This window comes from Haliotis cracherodii, unplaced genomic scaffold (assembly GCF_022045235.1).
Source record: "Haliotis cracherodii isolate W230 unplaced genomic scaffold, xgHalCrac1.p SCAF_8, whole genome shotgun sequence".
Classification (NCBI taxonomy): domain Eukaryota; kingdom Metazoa; phylum Mollusca; class Gastropoda; order Lepetellida; family Haliotidae; genus Haliotis; species Haliotis cracherodii.
In genome coordinates, this window is record NW_027266341.1 from 57,482,329 (window position 1) to 57,503,290 (window position 20,962).

General features: G+C 40.3%; 1 protein-coding gene across 5 annotated transcripts in view; it reads right to left on the reverse strand.

Moving 5' to 3' along the window:
- Positions 1-20,962, reverse strand: part of LOC139449597 (glycine receptor subunit alpha-1-like) — a 72,018-nt gene that overhangs the window by 23,129 nt on the left and 27,927 nt on the right. For 3 of the 5 annotated variants that reach the window (XM_071231063.1, XM_071231062.1, XM_071231064.1), the window contains exon 2: positions 15,553-15,654. The exons of the other annotated variants lie outside the window; for them this stretch is intronic. In XM_071231063.1, the coding sequence (XP_071087164.1) occupies positions 15,553-15,654 (102 nt within the window). The remainder of the gene's footprint in view (positions 1-15,552; positions 15,655-20,962) is intronic. 5 annotated transcript variants of the gene reach the window in all.

Below are 20,962 nucleotides of genomic sequence, written 5' to 3' on the forward strand. Positions count from 1 at the left end.
GAAGAAGACGCCACAGCCTTCAAGTATCGCTTGTACTGCGTTAGGTAACAAGTAGGCTTTTATGTACATGTTGGATCTTGGCCAGAATGGAAATTCAAAAGCACGATGTGTAACATTACCCTTTATTACGTGCATTTTCCTACTTCATTGGGTTCTGACGAGGAGTTATAACCGTGGTTTCATTCCCGTTAACTCATAAAACATGCAAATGTGGGGTAAAGGCAGTGTAATTTTTGCAATTACGGTTTTCATCTCGGAGATGCGTCTGACTTATTTCCACACTAAGAAATTGGTCTAAATAGTTACAGAACATTACAAATTAAAAATTGCTTAACCACAATCATTGTATTTAGGAGTGAGACTGTCAGCTTTGCCATCTGCTTTATTTTTTAGTAGTGTTCGTTGGTATCTGAAGATTATTCTCGTTATTCATCCAACGTAACCGGTTGTTGCCAAACGTAAAAATAATGTCATCAATATTAGGACGTCATAGTAGTCATAATCGACGTGTATATACAGAGTGGCGAAATTTAATATCAACACTCTTCAAAAAATGAGCTTTCATATTAATATCGCGGGTCGTCGACGTTTATCACTGTACCGATTTTTTTGTGCTGAGATATAACGAAACATAATCAAATCAGGATGAATCTAGGATTCGAACCCACGATCACCAGATCCTATAACGGCGAAGGGACGTAACTCTGTACAGCAACTTGCGCTGGGCCACACCTGGACCAACACATATGCACTAAAATGTATGGACTCTTCTAGAACCTCTTCAATTATTTCAACATCGGGTCAGGTAAAGATGGCCAAACAGAGCATATCAATGCAAGTCTATTTACCAACCATTACGTACCAGGTGATGGCCTTGAAGGTGAAGTGAAATATTGAGAGAGACAGGTAATAACGTGTCCGCAAACAGGGTTTTAAATAGTGACTGAATCTTACAGACATCTAATAATAATGACTGGTTGCAAGACATTGTTTTATTCCCATTTGGGATACTCAATCTATATAACATGCTGTTTAAGATGTATACATTGTGAATATGGATAACACGAGCATTAAACAAGATATTGTTTGAAGTGGAGCATATTGGAAAGGGACCGTTATATATGGAAGAAAATTAATAAAATTATATATTCTGTTATTATTCTGAATAGGTATTCATAAATGTAGCTGAGCTGATGGTCTAGAAGCTGAAAATATCTCTCTCTTTCTCTCTCGCCCTCCCTCCCCTCTCTCTCTCTCTCTCTCTCTCTCTCTCTCTCTCGCTTTAATAACTGGTGATCAGGTGGTCGCATATGGGATCAGTATGACTTCCCCAACAGTACAATATGGTCGAATGTAAACTTAACAGTGTTTTCTAATTGGTGTACCCGGTACTACCTGCAACCCTCCTGCACATATTGATCCAACTCTGGGTCACCCAGAACAAGACCACCGGCTAAATATGTTCTCTGATGATAGCAGCGGGTAATCATGGCATCATACATGCACTTGTGTCATACTTATCTGTTCAAGTGACACCAACTCAAACAACCAGCCGACAGCTGAACGCACACGTCACGAACACATTTCATTCTTAATTTCACTGGTCCATGCCTCTTTACCTTCACAGGAGCTTAATCGGCGAATCTGGCAGTTAATTCAGCAGTTGATCATGGCCCAAGCACACACACTCACTGCAGCCTTATATCGATTATGGAACTCTTATATGAACAACTGTTGTATACCGAGTAATCCTAATGATTATATCATCCACAGTTGGTGTACTGTGACCCATGAAAGCATTTTCCTGTGGGATTTGATGATAAAGGTTTTTAAAAAATAATGTGCACTTTTCATCCTGAAGTTATGACCATTGGTGCAAAACATCTCCACTGAAAGCTATTGGCTTGTTTATATCTCATCCCATTAGAGCGGTTGTAAAGTTTTGATGAGGATTGTTTAGTTCTGAACCATGCATAAGAACAGTGTCCTTTTCGTGTCATCACAGAGGTCGGAGACTCCACAAATGCCAGGATAATATGTACAAGTAGAAGAAGAAGTTTTTAACTGTTAATTGTTTCAGGAACTTCGTTCTGCATCAACGAAAGCGTTTTAACATGTTTGACGATATAAGCCGGTTGTTGTTTCTTGAAGCTTGGTAATGAACAAACTATGCTATTGACTTAATGTAACTTCCAGTCTTTCCAGTTGAAGTCCTCCACGCCAGGACTAAATGTAATTTGTTTAAGTCAATTCTAGCTCATACAACTTCAAAAGGTGTTTTCTGTGTTCATTATCATGCATTGATTTCTCCTGGATTGAACAACATCGTCCGAACATTTTTTTCAGTAATTGATAAAATGTGTACATGTCGTAGGGCGACTTTCGTGATGTAGGAATGTGTTTGAACTGTCTCAGCTCATTATCCATGGTCATCTAAAAGTTATTGCAAATACAATTTTCATCTCAAAAGTAACTCAAACTTATGATGTGTTTGAGTTATGATTCTCTGGTACCATTCTCTAATGAAGTTCATGTCATAGAAATGCTGGAAGGGTATATGTTCAATATGATTGAAATCAACGAGCTGTTAAGCGTGTTCTGTAAATAGATGACAGTAGTATACTGGGAAAGGTATACTTTCGTAATACAAGAACGGTGTCTCGCCAAATCTTCATGCTTTAACAAACAGATCTCGACAAGTTATGAGACGTTCATATTTCATTAAGCCACCCCCAAAATAGTTTCTAACTCTTATGATGTAGCATTTTTAAATGTAATAAAATCTATGTTTTCCACTTTTCTGGTTCTGTGTCGAAGTTATTCGGGAGATAATTATATACCTTCATGTTAATAATAGGTTCATGGCTACCGATGCATGCGCTCCGAGTTAGAAAAGGTCCCTATCAGCCTATTAAGACCAAATGGATCGGGTTGGCAGATCGTGGCTTCAAATCCATGCTCCAAATATTGTTTTCAGATGTGTCATCATCAAACACGTGTGGTCAACGACCTGCGTCACTTTCATCTATCCTCACGCTGAAGTATAGTTCAAAGAGGCGCTAAACCCATCCCCTCAATCATTCAGTGGCATTCTATCACATATGTCGCATCGGCGCATGAATAAGCTGCGTTCTGTTACCGTAAGGATCAGTGGGTGCGAATCAAAGATTCGTTTCTGTACTATAATTCTTAGTTTCAAAATTGTCATCCGTTCTTGTTGGTTTACCTAAGGCATCAACGTGCTTGAAAGTATCAATTAGCCAGTACCTTGCTGTAAACGAAAATGAAACCAGTGGATTTAAATTCTGATTTTGTTGTGCGTCGGTGCTAATGGTAATATTATTGAGTTATTGAAATCAATATGGTCTTTCTCCGAAATAGGTCATTAGGACTTCGGCATTAGGTTAGAAGGTATTTGAAAGACATTTGTAAACCGAATAAAACGTTTATATACTAGCAGATGCTGAAACCACATTGTCGTAATAATAACGTGTTGATATATTGATACTTATGTTTGTCCTGGCTGGGTTAATAATCAAGTTGGACATGGATGTGAACTTCTAACCAAGCTTTGGTCGATACTCAGTTCCAGTTGCAGGACCATTTTTCAAATTCTGAGTCCATGACATTCATATTTTTGTTCACTTCGATTTTCTGTAATCCTACCAGATTCGACTCATCATTAAGAATATTAATGTCTTTTAGGGTCGAATGAAGGGCAACAAAGTTATTGTAATACACAGAATGCTCCTGGCGGAATATTAATATTGATACTTTAGGCTCAGCAAACTTTATGGTTTAATATTCTCGTCGAACGATGTTCTCCTAAAACATCAGCGGTTGTTAACTTAGCGCAATGAAATTAAACCTCTGCATTTTATTTCCCTAAAGTCAACATCCAAGAATAAACGCTTGTTTCTGTGAGAGCGGCTGATATATGTTCCCTGAAGAAGGGCATGCTGTGGTTATTATTTTCGTTTATACATGTATGTTCATTGACAAACATTTTATGTTTTGTCACTGTAGTCAAACACCGATGTGTCTAAGTTGAAGGGACCTACGTAAATACTTCGTATTACCCGAGATTTGACACAACCGATGAATGAATAAAGAAGGAAACCGTAGGGACCAAGCTTCTATTTCCAGACATCCGTGAGTTCGACAAATCAAAGTTCGACACAATGGTATTGGACTGTGTGTCGTCAATCCTTTAACTTGAGTGTTTTCACAAAACAAGGACAATACCTCTGCTACAATGCATGTTTGAGTCTTACTCTTTACCTGCAAAAAGTCTTTACCTGGACTTTACTTAGGTTACACGAGTGTCATATCTTTGGATTTTATTCCCACATTAAGCTGACACGCCGTATTAGAACTGTATTGGTATTCAAAGCAGCGTTAAATCCATCACTCATTAAGTCTTGTAACCGGATGTCTTGTCTTTTGGAACCACCATTCCACTTCCCTTTGGAACCGTCATTTTTTGCAGTTCGATGAAGTCAGGTGACTCCAGACAACGTTTCTGTTTTGGAATTCCAATACTCAACACTATTATTCCGTTGCCACTAGAAACAAACACGGGTTTGTATATACGAAGATATACGCCCTCAACATAAAAAGTGGATTGATCATCATTTTTTACAAATACCAATTAAATCAAATGTAAATGTGTCATCGAACAAATATAACAGCTCAAACACTGAAATTCCATTTATCAGATCCAGAATTCAACATGCGTGACTGTATGACGCTCTCTCCTGGACAACACTTTATTGAACAGTGTGCATTCAGACATGCGGCGCTGGTAATAACAAAACGAAAAAACAACATTAGCTTCCGGCGGACAGGAAGAGGATGTGTACACTTAGACAGAATGAAACTTGAAGGGGCAATGGAGTGAATAGAATCACTCGAGCAACTTCAGCAACTTAAAGTATTCCTGTTCAACATTTTTTCAACCTTTCAACGAAGTTCACCATTATAGATCTACTTTGTAGACTACATATGACTACATACCGTGCCATGTGTACTTTTATACATGACTTTGAAGTGACCCCTGTGTGGGATGTTAAAAGCTCAGAAAAATGTCCTCGTGATATTCAATTTCTTGTCGTATGCAACGGTCATGATAACCTGTGAGTAATAGGCGAAGACCTATATTTTACTCTTTCAAATGAAACCAAGATTTTGTTGGAGAAGGCGCATTCCGATGCAGTGAGTGAGTTGGGTTTAACGTCGCTTTTAACAGTATTCCAGATTCACGGCGTGTCAGCTTAATGTGGGAGGAACGCTCGAAGTGATGGAGGTCTCAGACGTTTACCACATCGGTGAAACCCACGAGCACGGGTATGGTGCTGACAAACCTAGAAACATATACGGGGCGAACCGGGGTTCGAACCCACAATCATAGGTTTCTGGCATGCCAAAGGGACGCAACTCTGCACAGCGAATCGCGGCGCCTTGGACAACTGGGCCATCCGTGCATCCTCCCACCCACCCACCCCACCCCAACAACTCCCCCCCCTCCACACACACACACACACACACACACACACACACACACACACACACACACACACACAATGTGTGTGGCCTGGCCAGAGGGACGCAACTCTGCACAGCGAATTGCAGCCCCTAGGAAGACTGGGTCACTGTGACTGCGGTGATTGAGCTGTCTGCGATAGGACAGTAGTACCCCCATTATATAAGAGCATTTGTATATTGAGTGAGGGATTTTTAATGCCGATTTGAATGATATTTAAGAGAACTAATCTATCAGTGATTTATTCCTCTATTTCAATGCTAAGCATATATTTTTCATTCGTATAACAAATATTCGTCGTTATGTGACACCTGCCCCCGACATATATTTTTTTTCACACCCAACGAATCCTACAGGTAGCGACTGAACAGTAAGAAATCATATTTGTCCCTTCTCTTTGTTGCACACGTGCGTCTCTCGCACGACTGAGAGCACGTAGAGTGATATTTATAATGTAATCAGTGACGAAAAACGGAATTTATCTCAAAATAATAAATAGTTATCTCACTTGTGTGAAATATCTGTTTTACTGGAGCTTAAGTCTGCCTATGCCAATGTGAGGTTCAGAGTCAGATCGTGAAGATCGATAAGAAAAAAACATTGATAATAAATGGAATAGTTGTATTTTCTTGTCAAATACCTTCGTTTATATCATCTTGTGATAATGCGCCAATATGAAAAAAGCATCTTTGTCAGATCACACGATGATAAGAAAAAACGTCTCCATTCATGTTCGGTCTACCATTATTATTTCTTTATCAACAGCAAATATGAAACTTGTTCAAATAATGTTATATCACATCATCCCTGATCAAGTATAGAATGTCAGTATTTGTGTCCTGGAATCCGAACAAGAAATGGCGGAATGGAACAATGAACCTGGCCTCTTGACCATTCCTATAGTACGAGGTATTGCCGGTATCAGGCTCCATCTGGAGACATATCTAACAGATGAGGAGGCTGCACTTAGAGGGACATACAGAAGTAGCTGAAAACAACCTTATCATGCTACGCTGCCACTGTGATGTTCAGCAGTGCGGTGATTGTACAGACATAGCTGCCTTCGGTAGTCAAGGTAAATCTTTATAGCCGGGCTGTGAATTATAGCGCTATAAAGATAAACCAGTGGGTCTTCAGCTTGTGGTTTGTACAGGAACAATCATGGGCATGGTTGGTAAGTGGGATCCCCCGTGTACGAAGGTAGTGAAGGCTTGCATATGTTTCACACAAGGGTGGTGTTCTTTGTAGCATTGATGTAGTTAATGCATTCAGCTTTTTCTTGCAATGATGGACTCTTTTGAATAGTGTAACCGAGATCTATACACTTAATGTTTGTATTGATAATGGTGCACCTTGTTTGGGTTTATAGTGAGTGAGTTTGGTTTAATGCTGCTTTAAACAGTATTTCAGTTATATCACGGCGTGTCAGATTGATGTGGGAGCAAAGCCAGAAGTGATGCAGGTCTCAGACGTTTACCACTTTGGTGAAACCCACGAGCATGAATATGGTGGTGATAAGCCTAGAACCGAAATCAGAGCGAATCTTGGATTCAAACCCACTATCATGTATTATTGGCACGCCTTAGACGACTGGGGTTTTGTTTAGCAACAATCCATCCTTGTCCAAACAATTTTCACAAATGATTTTCCAGCAAAATTAGCCACGTGAATACACCATCAGCCATGTCATAAGAGTATCCAGGTGAATAAACCACCCGTCGTGTCACATCGGTATTATAAGGGTAACGCTGTTATAACGCTGGAAACGTCATAAAGCAAACCAGATGACGTCTCTTTTGAACGTGACGTCACCTTTCCCTATCCCAATGACGTCAACTAACAACGGACTTGATAATGGCCTGTTGTCATGCAATGTGAGGGCATCATCAAGTTACAGTGGCCGCTCATTTCTGATAACATGCGGGCGGCTTAATGATAATTCTATCCATTTTAGCTATAAGACGTGTTAATGATCAGGACTGTTATTCATATCCCGCCCCATCTTGTCTACACAAAAATTGATAACGTACTCCACGTCCTCGGGAAATGCTTCACAGAAGACTGCTTCGCCAGAATTTGTAAATACTGTGCAAACGTTTCAATGTTTATTTTGTAATACCTTCATACAATGGCTACATAACTACGCTCATATATCACATACTAGTGGCTGTGTCCTAGCCTAATGGTTAAAGTGTTCCCACATCACGCCGAGGACCCGGTTTCGATTCCCACATGGGTTAAAGTCTATGTGTTTATTTCCCTCAGTGTCATAGTGCAAGCCTATTTCTGAAAAATTCTAACACAATCATGAACATTTGAATTTGGTTAAGAAACTATGAACATTTTTTTCAACTTAATTTTCAAAATCTCCTCGTTGACATCATCCAGTATATAAGTAGCGTTTAGGCAACGTGACCACGTTGTCCCGTGATGTCAATCACAAATGTTTTATAGTTTAATGAAATTAAATAAAATTAAACTAAATTTAATTTAATTTAACTAAATTTAATTCAATTTAACTTAATTCAATTTAGAATTTGTATGGCACATTTTCCTATTAAAAACTGTTCAAATGCGATTAGACCATGATTGATCTAGTCAAAAGCTCTCTTGAAGATGCTGTAACAAGGTTAATTACTTGCTGGAATATTGCGGCGTAAAACCGTACTTACGCTTTGACTTCCACGTTGAAATGGGTCAGATGACGGAGCCATCGTGTAACAAGCCATTTCAAAGATAAGGTATGATGGTTTACCCATTTCGTTTAGATCACGGATCCTCAGGCTCTAAGCTGCATGTAGAGTCTCGCGGGAAATCCTATGGCAGCACGCCATGAGTTTCTGCTAGGCTCATGCAAGCCATTTGCCTCATGTACTTTAGTTTGTTTTTACTTGCCATTATTCGGTGCGTCTGCACATAAGCAAAAGACTAACGTCAAAACATAGTGCTGCGAGATTTATTACATACTTCCGAAGAAAAACAGTGTATAATAGAATGGAGCGTATGACTGAACACTCAGGTGGTCTCTGTGTTTATTATAATAATAGTAGTTAGCATATCATGTTACAGTATTTACATGACACAAAGATTTACCAATATGTAACGGTACATGGCATTTGGCGATTAAATAAATATAACATGACATTTTATGTGGCTTCCAGTGTGGATGTTATTTTATTAATGCACACAGGAATACTTTTTGTGGTACTGATGTTCCTTCCAACGCAAATTGTATCAGTAGCGGGTGCTGGGGAAGAACTTGTCTGTCACCCATACTCTAGGGAATATATCAAGAAAGTCAAACTTAAGTCAAGTATGATTTGGCAAGTCTAGATAACCTGAAATTAAGCATTGTTCTGGTCTCCGTTTGAGTTTTCATTTGATATATAGTTTTAAATGAGTGAACTTTGTTTTTGTGGATAAAATATTATTTTAGGACAGGACATCTGGTGTTATCACTGATTTTCAGGGATCCATTCATATTATTTTCACCGCTTTTTTGCCTTTAACAACACGTTTTTTTCGGAGATAATCGAGACTGGTTATTTTCTGTCATTGACGTTTAATTTTTGCGTTTAGGCACGATGGCCGATCAGACGCAGGCTCTGGAATTCCCTGAAAAGAACATATTTTGCTCTCATTTTTACTAAATACGGCTTCGTGTTCGTGGGTTTTAGCAAGGTAATATCAGATGACGACCTGCATTTTACCTTTTTCAACATAACTGTATACTGTGGCATAAATCTCAACTCACTCACTTACGTTAAAACTTCTATTTCAGGAGGCAGAACGAGCTTCTCTTTAATCTAAGCCGCCGCAGTTTGCTGAGTTCTTGTACCATACTACAGCCAATCAACCTTTACATTCTCAGGAAAAACCAGCTGTGGTACATGGAAGTAAACAATTCACGTATGTCTACAACAGCAGCAAGATGCATTTGGGAGTATAAATGTCACAGATAACAACATCTCAGCAGAAACATCTCTCCAGGATCCACCGATTGTGGTTCGAGTATGGAGTTCGTCAAGAATATGATACTTGGTCTGTCAGTACAGTATCCGTTCTCATTGGTTTCACCAAAATATACTACTCAAAACAAGTTAAGAACCACGCGATCTTTTCATAAAACTACAGTTAAGCTGTCACAACATGATATGATAAATTAACCACAGTAATATGAAAGAATCGGGTGGTTCTTAAATCGTTTAGCGTACTCTGACTTGAATTAAGCCAACGCACCATAATAATACTGACAAAGCGGGGCTAATTCCCAACTCATTCTCACTTGAGTGAAACGTGTTCACCATTCCGACAGACAATACAGTTCTGACAAGTAGGGTTGTTGTCCAATTTACTATGCAGAGTTACGCCCCTTTGATGTACCAGAAACTTATGATCGCGAGTTGAAATCCTGTATTTCCTACTAGATTTATGTTTTATGTTTGTCAGCACCACACAGTGTTAGTGGGTTGTACCAAAGTGGCAAGAACTGCATCATTCCTCAAACATCAAGCTGACACGCCGTGCTATACTGTTCAATACCGCGTTAGACAAAGCTCCCTCCCTCGCCCAATTCCAACATTTAAACAGATTTACGGCTCTGAAAAGCCTTTCTCTAAAATGAGGCTTTTTCCCCATTCAAATCACATCTCAGTGATTAACTTAGGACAAGGCTACTTAACGTTTCACCTAAAACCTCTATCGCACACTCTGATACTTCCCTGACACCTTATTTCGATCTGGATTACGTACAGTATTTCAAACAGGTTCTGTTAGCAACGTGATTAAGGGACTAAGGAAAACCAATTACTTGAGACTTCAATCCCCTCTCCTAACCAAGGAAGAGTGAAATAAGGTGTCTTGAATTATCAGTGATAGGGCTGCTTAGCCGCCCCGCCTGTCATCCAGCTTTCTGTCCGTCAGGAAAGATCCCACTGATTCAAGCAACTGCAATGTCCCAAATGGCTTGTGCGCGCTGAATGATCAGTGCAAGAACCGCCTCATTTGCTTTACGGCAAACATTTGTCGTTCTTGAAGATAAACTGCCTGATCAAATTACAATGAACAGTATCGACTCCGTTATTCATTCCTGAAAGGTCGTGCTGTTGGCCCTTTGGTCCGATTACATGTACAGTAAACTACGGTTATAACGAACTCAAAGGGACCACTAATTATAGTTCGTAATAACCGTAGTTCGTTATAAGCATATATACAGTATGTTTACAGCATATATATATCAAATGGCCGGGACTAAAAATAAGTTCGCTATATCCGTCAGTTCGTTATTAGCGTGTTCGTTATAAACGTAGTCTACTGTACATGTGTGGCCCTTGGGCTGTCCCCATCTCACCTGTACTCGTGGTAACTGTCACTTATTGACATGCTATGATTTTATATTGTTCGTTAAAACATATCAGGTCTAATAGTTTTGACAAATATTTTAACTGTTTCTTTATATTCAGCATCAGCATTGTGTGGAGTTGGGTTTATTAGGGGCGGTCGGGAAGCCTAGTGGTTAAAGCGTTCGCTCGTCACGCCGAAGACCCGGGTTCGATTCCCGACATGGGTACAATGTGTGAAGCCCATTTTCTGTCCGTAAAACGGCGTAAAACCAAACTCACACACTCACTCCTAGACAGGTAAAGAATCTTACTAGCTATATGACGGCGGTCTGTAAATAATCGAATCTGGACTTTGGGTTTATTAAACTTATTATTTAACAGGCCACATGTGGACAGTACTGAGAACTCCAGTCTCTTATAGGGGCAACTTGTTCTTATCATTTACATAATGTAGGAATTATGATTTAAACTAACAATTATTGCCTTAGAGACTGTGCAACTCTTGTGTACGTGACAAAAATGGAGTGACGCCCAATTAACTCATTCATACCTTAACCAGTTACCTGACGTCTGTCAAACATTAAAACAATTTTCTGAAAATCATTCCTACATATACACACACGCATATACATACACACACAGAGACACACGCACGCACGCAAACACAAACGCACACACATATATATACACACGCACACGCACACGCACACGCACACGCACACGCACAAGCTCATACACACGCGCAAACATATACACAAAACATTAAATAATGATAAATAAAAACATTTTGAGAATGTATCCAGGAAAGTTTCAGGTAGCTATCAGAGTTATCGTTATCAAAGTTGAAAGAGTATTTTTACGACCAAAAGAAAGTTGATCCACGTTGAAAAAAATATTATCGTAGGATCAGCGGTGCAAGATAAATCACATCCCACGTTTGCTTCAAAGTTGGAACAACAGCTGTCAGGACTGACTACACGTGTTTACAGAGATCCCAGCTGACGACCCAGCAAGGCCAGGGACAGGCTGTTTATTCTGTCTAATGGAACTGTCAGGTTCTTTTAGTGGAGACTAACTTATACCTGTAACATGGTCACTGATGTGTGTCAATACGCGTTTATAACCATTGTAAGCATCGTCCTAGAGACCACCAGAATAGGCCTATGCAATACTTAGAAACACTTAAAGAATCACATCTAGGTAGCCTTACTATACAAAGGTGAGGTGACATGGGGTTTAATGTCGCGTCCAAGATTATTGCACTTATATAGCGTGTGTGTGCGTGGCTGCTTGTACTAGTCCGGACTAATGACAATTTTATAATGCTAGCCCACTGAGATACCATGCAGCAGTTTTACATGAATATCCCACTTAAAAACAGTGTACTGTCTCTGAGCCGACCAGTCCTTGTTTTAGCTCTCTTATGCCGAGCACCAGGTAGGGTAACAACAAGTACCATCTTTAACATCTTTTGGTATGACGCGGCCGGGGATCCAATCCCGGACCTCTCGCTATCCGGGCGGACGCTCTACCACTAGACCACGGAGGCGGTCACTATGCAAAGTAATAGATATAGTATCCAAATCCAGTTCAACATATAACATGTGTAATGCTGGTATTCAGGCTTGAGTACAGATGGGTAAAGACTCGGCTTCTGTATATGCACGCACACTTATCAGGCCATGTAATTACGTGCAACATTGTAGGTCATATGCACTCTATTGTAGGTCATATGCATACTCACTCATGCCAAATGTATATGCAGCTTACTCGGTATATGCATAATTCATAGTCTATATGCTCCGTCCTACAACTAATTTCTTACGAACATGTAGCCCATTCCTCAGGCAATACTCTTTGTTTAAAATATGCCACTGTTCACCAAGCAGTGAATGGGTACCCGGTAGGATGGGATGGTCTATGTAATGTGACCGTTAAAACTCAAGAGACACACAGACAGCTTGAGTTGTATACTACCTAGGGAGCTGAGAATGAAAATCACTTGCATACTGATCCACTGACCTGTGTACAATGGTGTTGGGATTTGAGCATGCCCCTGTGTGGTATGGAAATACAGCGCAATATGAATGGCCTATTATTAAGCACGTACACAAATGAAACGTTTACACACAGCACATTAATTCTAGTAACAATTTGCAATAATATATACATATACATCATTTATGTTATATACAGATACGTTATATTATATACGAGTTGAATTACAACGTGAGTTAATTGTTCATTTATAAGAATAAGTAATAGCGTGTCCCCAAACCAGTGATTTGCTAGGTTCTGGAGAACACTCTAAAATGTTTGATAACGTTTATCATATTCAAGCAGAGACTGTCGCCCATATATCTTCTCTAAGCAAGAATGGTTTATATCTCCAGGCTGAATGATGGTACAGAGATTAACCTGTTTTCGCCACAAGTCAATCCAAGCCTACACTTGTGCTCTATTTGAATTGCAAAAACAGATGATTTATTTCAATGTCTAGCACTAGGTATTGTAACCATTGAGATCGGATAGATAAGGACTGTCACATTAAATAACGAAAGAGTCTAATTTATTGCAGCATCTGAAACTGTAATAATAGGCAAAAAGCAGGTAAATTGATAGCTCTAAAATGTTTTTGTGTGTATAGATATGAAAACGATATCACTATGTATATTTTATATGACAACACACGAAGGTGAACCGCTCTTCTCACTCAGGGTGTGTACAAACAACACTACCATACTCGTATCACCATACAAGTCGAGGTAACTCTCATTAGTATTTATCAAAACATTTTTCACCTGAATCTAAGGGCTGAATTTAAGTTATACTCTGGCGGAGTGGAGTGGAGTGGAGTGGAGTAGAGTGGAGAGGAGTAGATTGGAGAGGAGCGGGGTGGGGTGAAGTGGAGTGGAGTTGAGTGGAGCGGAGCGGGCTGAAGTTGAGTGGAGCGGAGTGGAGTGGAGTGGAGTGGAGTGGATAGGAGTGGAGTGGAGCGGAGCGGGCTGGAGTTGAGTTGAGTAGAGTTGAGTGTAGTGGAGTGGAGCGGAGTGGAGTGGAGTGGAGCGGAGCGGTGCGGAGTGGAGTGGAGAGGAGTGGTGGAGTGGAGTGGAGTGGAGCGGTGTGGAGTGGAGAGGAGCGGTGCGGAGTGGAGTGGAGAGGAGTGGTGAAGTGGAGTGGAGTGGAGCGGAGCGGTGTGGAGTGGAGAGGAGCGGTGCGGAGTGGAGTGGAGTGGAGTGGAGTGGAGTGGAGTGGAGTGGAGTGGAGTGGAGCGGTGTGGAGTGGAGTGGTGGAGTGGAGTGGAGTGGAGTGGAGCGGTGCGGAGTGGAGTGGAGTGGAGTGGAGTGGAGCGGTGTGGAGAGGAGCGGTGCGGAGTGGAGAGGAGTGGAGTGGAGTGGAGCGGAGCGGTGCGGAGTGGAGTGGAGTGGAGTGGAGTGGAGTGGTGGAGTGGAGTGGAGTGGTGGAGTGGAGTGGATTGGAGCGGTGTGGAGTGGAGCGGTGTGGAGTGGAGCGGAGTGGAGTGGAATGGAGTGGAGAGGAGCGGTGTGGAGTGGAGAGGAGCGGTGCGGAGTGGAGTGGAGTGGAGTGGAGTGGAGTGGAGTGGACTAAAGTTCAAAACAAATGAAATCTTTGTACTCAGCTTTTACAAAAAAGTCCAATGACAGACAGACAAATAATGAGTCGATGGTAAAGCAGAACTAACTCGCCTCCATTACAGAGAAAAACAATATAAGACTGGAACATTGCGTGAAAAAAATGTATTAAAAAAATGAAAACACCAGCGAACGCCCCTTCCCCTTATCCTAACTATAAAATAGTGGATGTATGGCACATACCACTTGTGAGCAAACCTTGTTTTGCCGTTTTAAAATTGTCCAAAATATTATGTAATTTCAATGTTGTGAATACAGAAAAATCGCTACCAAGAATACCACAGTACCAGGTGTGTCCATCGTCTCATTCCAGAAGGGATGTCAGCAAACGACTATCATCCCACCCTTACATAGATTAACGATGGTCTTTGTGCTAAGATGTGAAACAAGTCCTTCGACCAATTCGGAATCCACGGGTGTCATCGATCACACTGTTTTGTATGATTGTGCATTTGTTTGTCATCGCCTATCCCTGTTTGCTGGAATCTGTTACAAATGACTGAGATCCGAACTGGAATCTCATCGCCTTTATCATCCTAAGTTGTTTAATCTAAATAGTGAAACATGGCTGTCCTCACTTTTATCACAACGCTTAACCATGTAAAATGAAGATTTATGATTTTTTCACTTCCGTCTCATTTGACACTGTTGATTTGAATTATGGCTTTGGCACTTTTTCTGCTACGTGTATACGTAATAACATTGTTTTTCATCGTTATTACGCGTTCACGTAGAATAAACGGTTGGGCAACGTTGATGTGTGACAATCGATCGAACTACCAATGCAATTGTGTGTATCGATGGTAAGTTTGATATCAATAATTGACATTGATACTGCTCACTATCGACAGTATCGATAACAAGATGTCAATAAGAATGTTTACTTTCCATAATGATAATTCATGTAACGAGACATGTGATTTTACATTGAGAAGCCGTTTATTAACTTTATATCAGGCAATAATCAGAACTGCCTACCTTTACCTCCTGATACCTTCCTCAGTATTCCACTAACCTAGATAGTCCTTTTGACGTGGACCGCCTCCGCGACCTAGTGGATGGAACGTCCGCCCTGAGCGCGGAAGGTCGGTGGTCCGATCCCGTGGCCGCCTCATACCTAAAAACGTTATAAGATGGTACTTGTTTTTGCACTCGGAATTAAGGTGGTAAAGCAAGGACTGGTCGGCTCGGAGTCATTATACTGTGTCTCAGTGGGGTATCCATGTTAAACTGCGGCATGGTATCTCAGTGAGCTAGCAATACAAAACCGGCAAAAGTCCGGACTAGTACAAGCAGCCACACACATGCATGCACGTCTCTATACAAGTAAAAGTATTTTGAACGCGACGTTAAACCCGATTTCATCTCACTAAACTAGGTAATGACACACATGTACGTGTTAGGTTTTGGTATCAAGTCTGATAATGCAAGAACTTCTATAGAGGTGATGTGTTGATCACACAAGCCGTATACTATTGCAAACGTTTTACAATAGTGTATTTAACACTTATTATATTAATTTATAATATTGCATTCGTTGATATGCCCAAACATACAGCCTTTGAAAGTAGGGATCCCGGATATGCGATGCAGACACCGCTGACAGCAGAACACATATAGGTAAATACCAATTGTCAATGCAAGAGAATAACCAGCCTAGATTTTCTGCCGAAATAGTTTCTATTTGGCGTAAAGGGCAAATAGCTGTGGAAATTATATGAATGGACCACTGAAAGTCAGTGATGACACCAGGTGTTAGCGAAAAGGGTAAGCGTGTCCTGTCCTACCGATAACGAACCTTGTTTCCAATTCACAAAAGTATTTCGATAACGAACATCTGGCAGCGCTGATTTGGAACATATGTTCGAAATGTCATTGTCATCTTTTAAGTGATCACAAACCAACGGAACGGTAGGCTATGGAAACAGGGCATATTACAGTGAGTGAATATGGTTTTAGCAATATTCCAGCAATACCACGGCGGGGGACACGAGAAATAGGCCTCACACATTGTACCCGTGTCGGGAATCGAACCCTGAACTTCGGCGTGACGAGCGAACGCTTTAACCACTAGGCTACCCCTACGCCCCAGGACTTAATATATACCTTCAACACTATGTGTAGAATGATGATGGCATGTTCATTTATATGCGTGGTACATTTGCTTCCGTCATAAAGGGATGGTCTGTACATCTGTAATGCTCAGATATAATGCTTAAATCAAGTAGATGAAAAAATAGTATTCAATAGATATCACGATTCTGGTTTTATGGTTCAGTGTATTCATCAACTTACGTCAATAAAAAGGCATAGTTCTAATTCTAGCCGATTCTTAACCGATTTGCAATAAATGTCATTCACTCATGAACTTTACGGTAATATTAAGATCACTACACTAAAACATATATAACACATCAGTGCAAGAAGAGAATAATCAGTCTCGATTATCTGCTGAAACAGATTTCATTGGACGTAAATGGCAAAATAGTGCTGGAAATTATATTAATGGATGACTGAAAATCAATGATGACACCAGGTGTTCGTCAAAAGCATGATTGTGTTCTACCGGTAGCACTCGCCACTCATACAATTTGTATAAATATGTAAGTATTTGATCGCACAGCAGTGCCTATACTCCTGGCATAGGACGGCGGCCGGTAATGCATCGATTCTGGACCAGACATCAGGTGGACGATAGAGAAAGGTAATGATGCTAGTTATTTACGTGTTTCCCAACCTGATGGATTAAAATGACATTACAATAGTTAATCAAATAATGACTAGATTTGACACTCTACCGATCACACGTGAACCTTGCAAAATCATAAAACGAGTAGTAAACTTCAAATCAATTACGATAATAAACTCTACCATGTGAGTAATTGCATGAATCAAGACAGTTGAAAAACGCTGGCTAATAAATACGCGGTCATTAGATTATGTTTGCACAATATGACGTTCAACCTGGCTGAGTGATCTGAGACTGTTTTATGGCCCACGGTGCTGAAGACGTAGGAGGTCGTTTTGTTTGGGCCACACAATACGTAATGGTAGAGTGATTCTACGTGCAATGGCCTAAGCAAGAGGCTTGTTATAATCATTCGTAATAACAACTGAATGGTTCTCTCATGGTAATTCTGTTATGGTCGTTAGTGCTCGGAATTGAGGCTTTGGTTATTAGATTCAATATCTGAAAGAAGTCTACATAAAAATCTTCATTACAAAAGTATGCTCCTTAATCTACTCACTGTAATTACCTATTCTTTTATATACAAATAAAAAGACCATTATTTCCGTTGATCAATACTGTCTCTCATATTGTAGTGCTTTGCTCTAACACTGTCGTAGAACAGAACTGATGACATATTGAACGGCAAAAATATTATAACAATTTGTGAACAATGAACCACATTGGTCCGCAACCACCCTAACGATTTTTGCAGTGAAACCCGATGTACATACCACGCAAGAGGAATTGAAGAACACCCAATCGGGTGTTCTTTAAATTGTTTTAAGTAGTTTAATACTGCACTCTTTGTACTCAAAAGAACCCACTCGTCCGATGGTAGATGACCAGATGGTGGAAACACGAATACGTACATACACCCGAAACACAAGTGTCAAAATATGTGGTGTCATCCTGGGCAAGTGACTTAGTTCAAATGTGCCTCTGTTCACCCAGCAGGGAATGGGTACCCGATTGGTGCGGTTGATGCTAAAACCCTCTCGCGCCCGTAGGCAGATCGGGTTGTATACCTCCACGGGAGTTGAGAATAACTGGAATGCAAATGGATCCACTGGTCGGTGAAGAAACAAAACCGCATTTGAGCAGATACTACGGTATATAAATGTATAACATAATAATAAAAAGTAAATACAATGACTGTAGCCCGTTTCCATGATGCATTAATCCTCAAAATTAGTGATTCCGGGAATATTGCTGTCCATATTATGGGGTTTTGATGTATAATATATTTACTTTTGTAAAGCAAAGATTTGCAATGCAGATGTAAATAGTATGCACAATTTAATACATCGTGGAAGGTACTGTACATAACCATTTTAATATCATAGGAATTGTCATCTGTTCGTCATGCAAACGCCTGAAATAAACAGTGAATAAAATAAAGGACAAAACCCTTTCTTTGGCCATAAGAAATCTCTGCTGAAAGCAGTGTCGATTGTACGATTCCAACCTTCTCATAAGCATATGTTTATGAATGACTATCAAAAAGTGATGATACCAGGTGGAATCACCGGTGGCATCGACACAAACGCATGCAAAGGCAAGTCAATTGTTTATCTGAAAAATAAAAACACGGGAATATATGGTGAAAGACAAAAAAAGGGGAATAGAATCGGATATAATATTTGTCACGTTTGTCAATGTCCTTCACGTCTATCTTGAACCTTTTTGAAAGCTTTACTGAAGCCTTGATTGTTGTAACCTTGATCAAACACTGTTTGTGCAAGAGTCGTATGACGATCTTTGAAATCTTTGCAGAAAGAGCATGCTCGATTGCACCTCGAAGGTTGTGAAATGTAGACGCCAAAGAACAACCTCTTCCAACGATTTTTCTATCAGTTAGATAAAAACGTGAGGTTATCAATGTGTGAAAGGTTCGTTAATCCAGTTTTTTTTATCTGTATCTAATTCATGTTTAAAGTAATTCAGAGTTCTGTTTCACTGACATCAAATGCTCAAAAACCATCTCCTATGCACGAAGATTCTCCTGAACCATAAGCCCCGAGCAACTGACACGTCTTTTGAACAAAAACATACAACAAAAACAAAAGAAGCCTCAAAATGTGTTGCTTAAAGTTTTCTTCTGTGCCCAAGAAACGACTAAATCGACACCGCTTTCCATTCCCGGCAGCTAGCATTAGTGTCAGAGTCGATATATGGCCCTAAAATCGATGTAGCTGTCAGCCTGTTTGATGGATATCCACATTTCCGACTAACGTGATGATTGTTTATTGGGCGTTAAGCTTATAGGAGGCTTATCAAAGTCACATGTCACTGCTTGTCACATGTTAAGTTTATACTGTATATTTTTTTCTTAAAATCTTGTTAATTTTTTTTAAAGGTCCATAGCAGTGATCCCTAACATTATTGCAGTATTACTGTCGATGCTGACCGAAATACGACGGCTTTTCTTCTTTTGGCCTCTTTGGAAACATATATCATCGGAAACTGAAAAAGAAACCAGTTTCTCGCGGAATGTAAGGCTTGTGTTATACGACCAGAGTAAAGTGTCAAAGCATTTGTTCTGACAAAGGGTATAATACAGCTGTTAGTATGCAGTATGGACCCGCGAACATTGCCCTGCCGGTATTGGAATTCTCTGTAATGTTTATTTCAGAGCTGCAGCATGAACCAGGTCGTGACAGGGTTCTTTGATGCTTTTCAATCCTCAAACAAGTCATCAAAGAAACGTGACCCACAAGCTTCACGTTTACTGCCTGCGTTGCCATACAAAGGGACTTTATTGTGTATTCCAACGTGACACTGGTTCCTTTTCAAGAAACACGAGCCCGTTACAGTTGTCGGATTTGTGTCAAGTTTTATGCATTTGTTCCTTCGTCGTTGTGTTTGTTTGCCCTGTAAAGATGAACAAAACAATGGAGTTTTGCCGGATGTTTGTCATAAAAGCCTTGCGATGTTTTAACATGTTTCCTCCCTTCCGTGTTCATGATAATTCTGTTGTCTCTGATTGATGAACTGAAATTATTTATTAAAATAATGAGACAATTTTCAGCGAACCGATTGAAAACAAGACATTGGTAGGTGATGGTGATAATTGAAGGCATGCAACATGGCAATAATGTTGTCTGAGTTTGGATCCTAATTCACATTGTCATACCTGGACATATCAAATGTAAAACGTTTTCAATGTGTTTCGGTATATGATGTATTGTAATTCCATTACTGTAAATTAAATATGTCTGAATAATAGATTGCATGTATTTTCATTGTCCAAACATTCGTCTTTCTTCATTCTTCAGTAGGCACGTTCATATTATGAGACCGCCTCCGTGGTCTAGTGGTAGAGCGTCCGCCCTGAGAGCGGAAGGTCCGGGGCTCGATCCCCGGCCGCGTCATACCAAAAGACGTTAAGATATGGCACTTGTTGTTACCCTGTCTGGCGCTGGGCATTAAGGGGCTAAAACAAGGAATAGTCGGCTCGGAGTCAGTATACTGTGTCTGAGTGGGGTATCCATGTTAAACTGCGGCATGGTATCTTAGTGTGCTAGCACTATAAATCGGCATCAGTCCGGACTAGTACAAGCAGCCACACACACACACACACACACACACACACACACACACACACACACACACACGTGCATGCACGTCGCTATATAAGTGCAATAATCTTGTACGCGATGTTAAACCCAATTTCACCTCACCTCATATCATGATA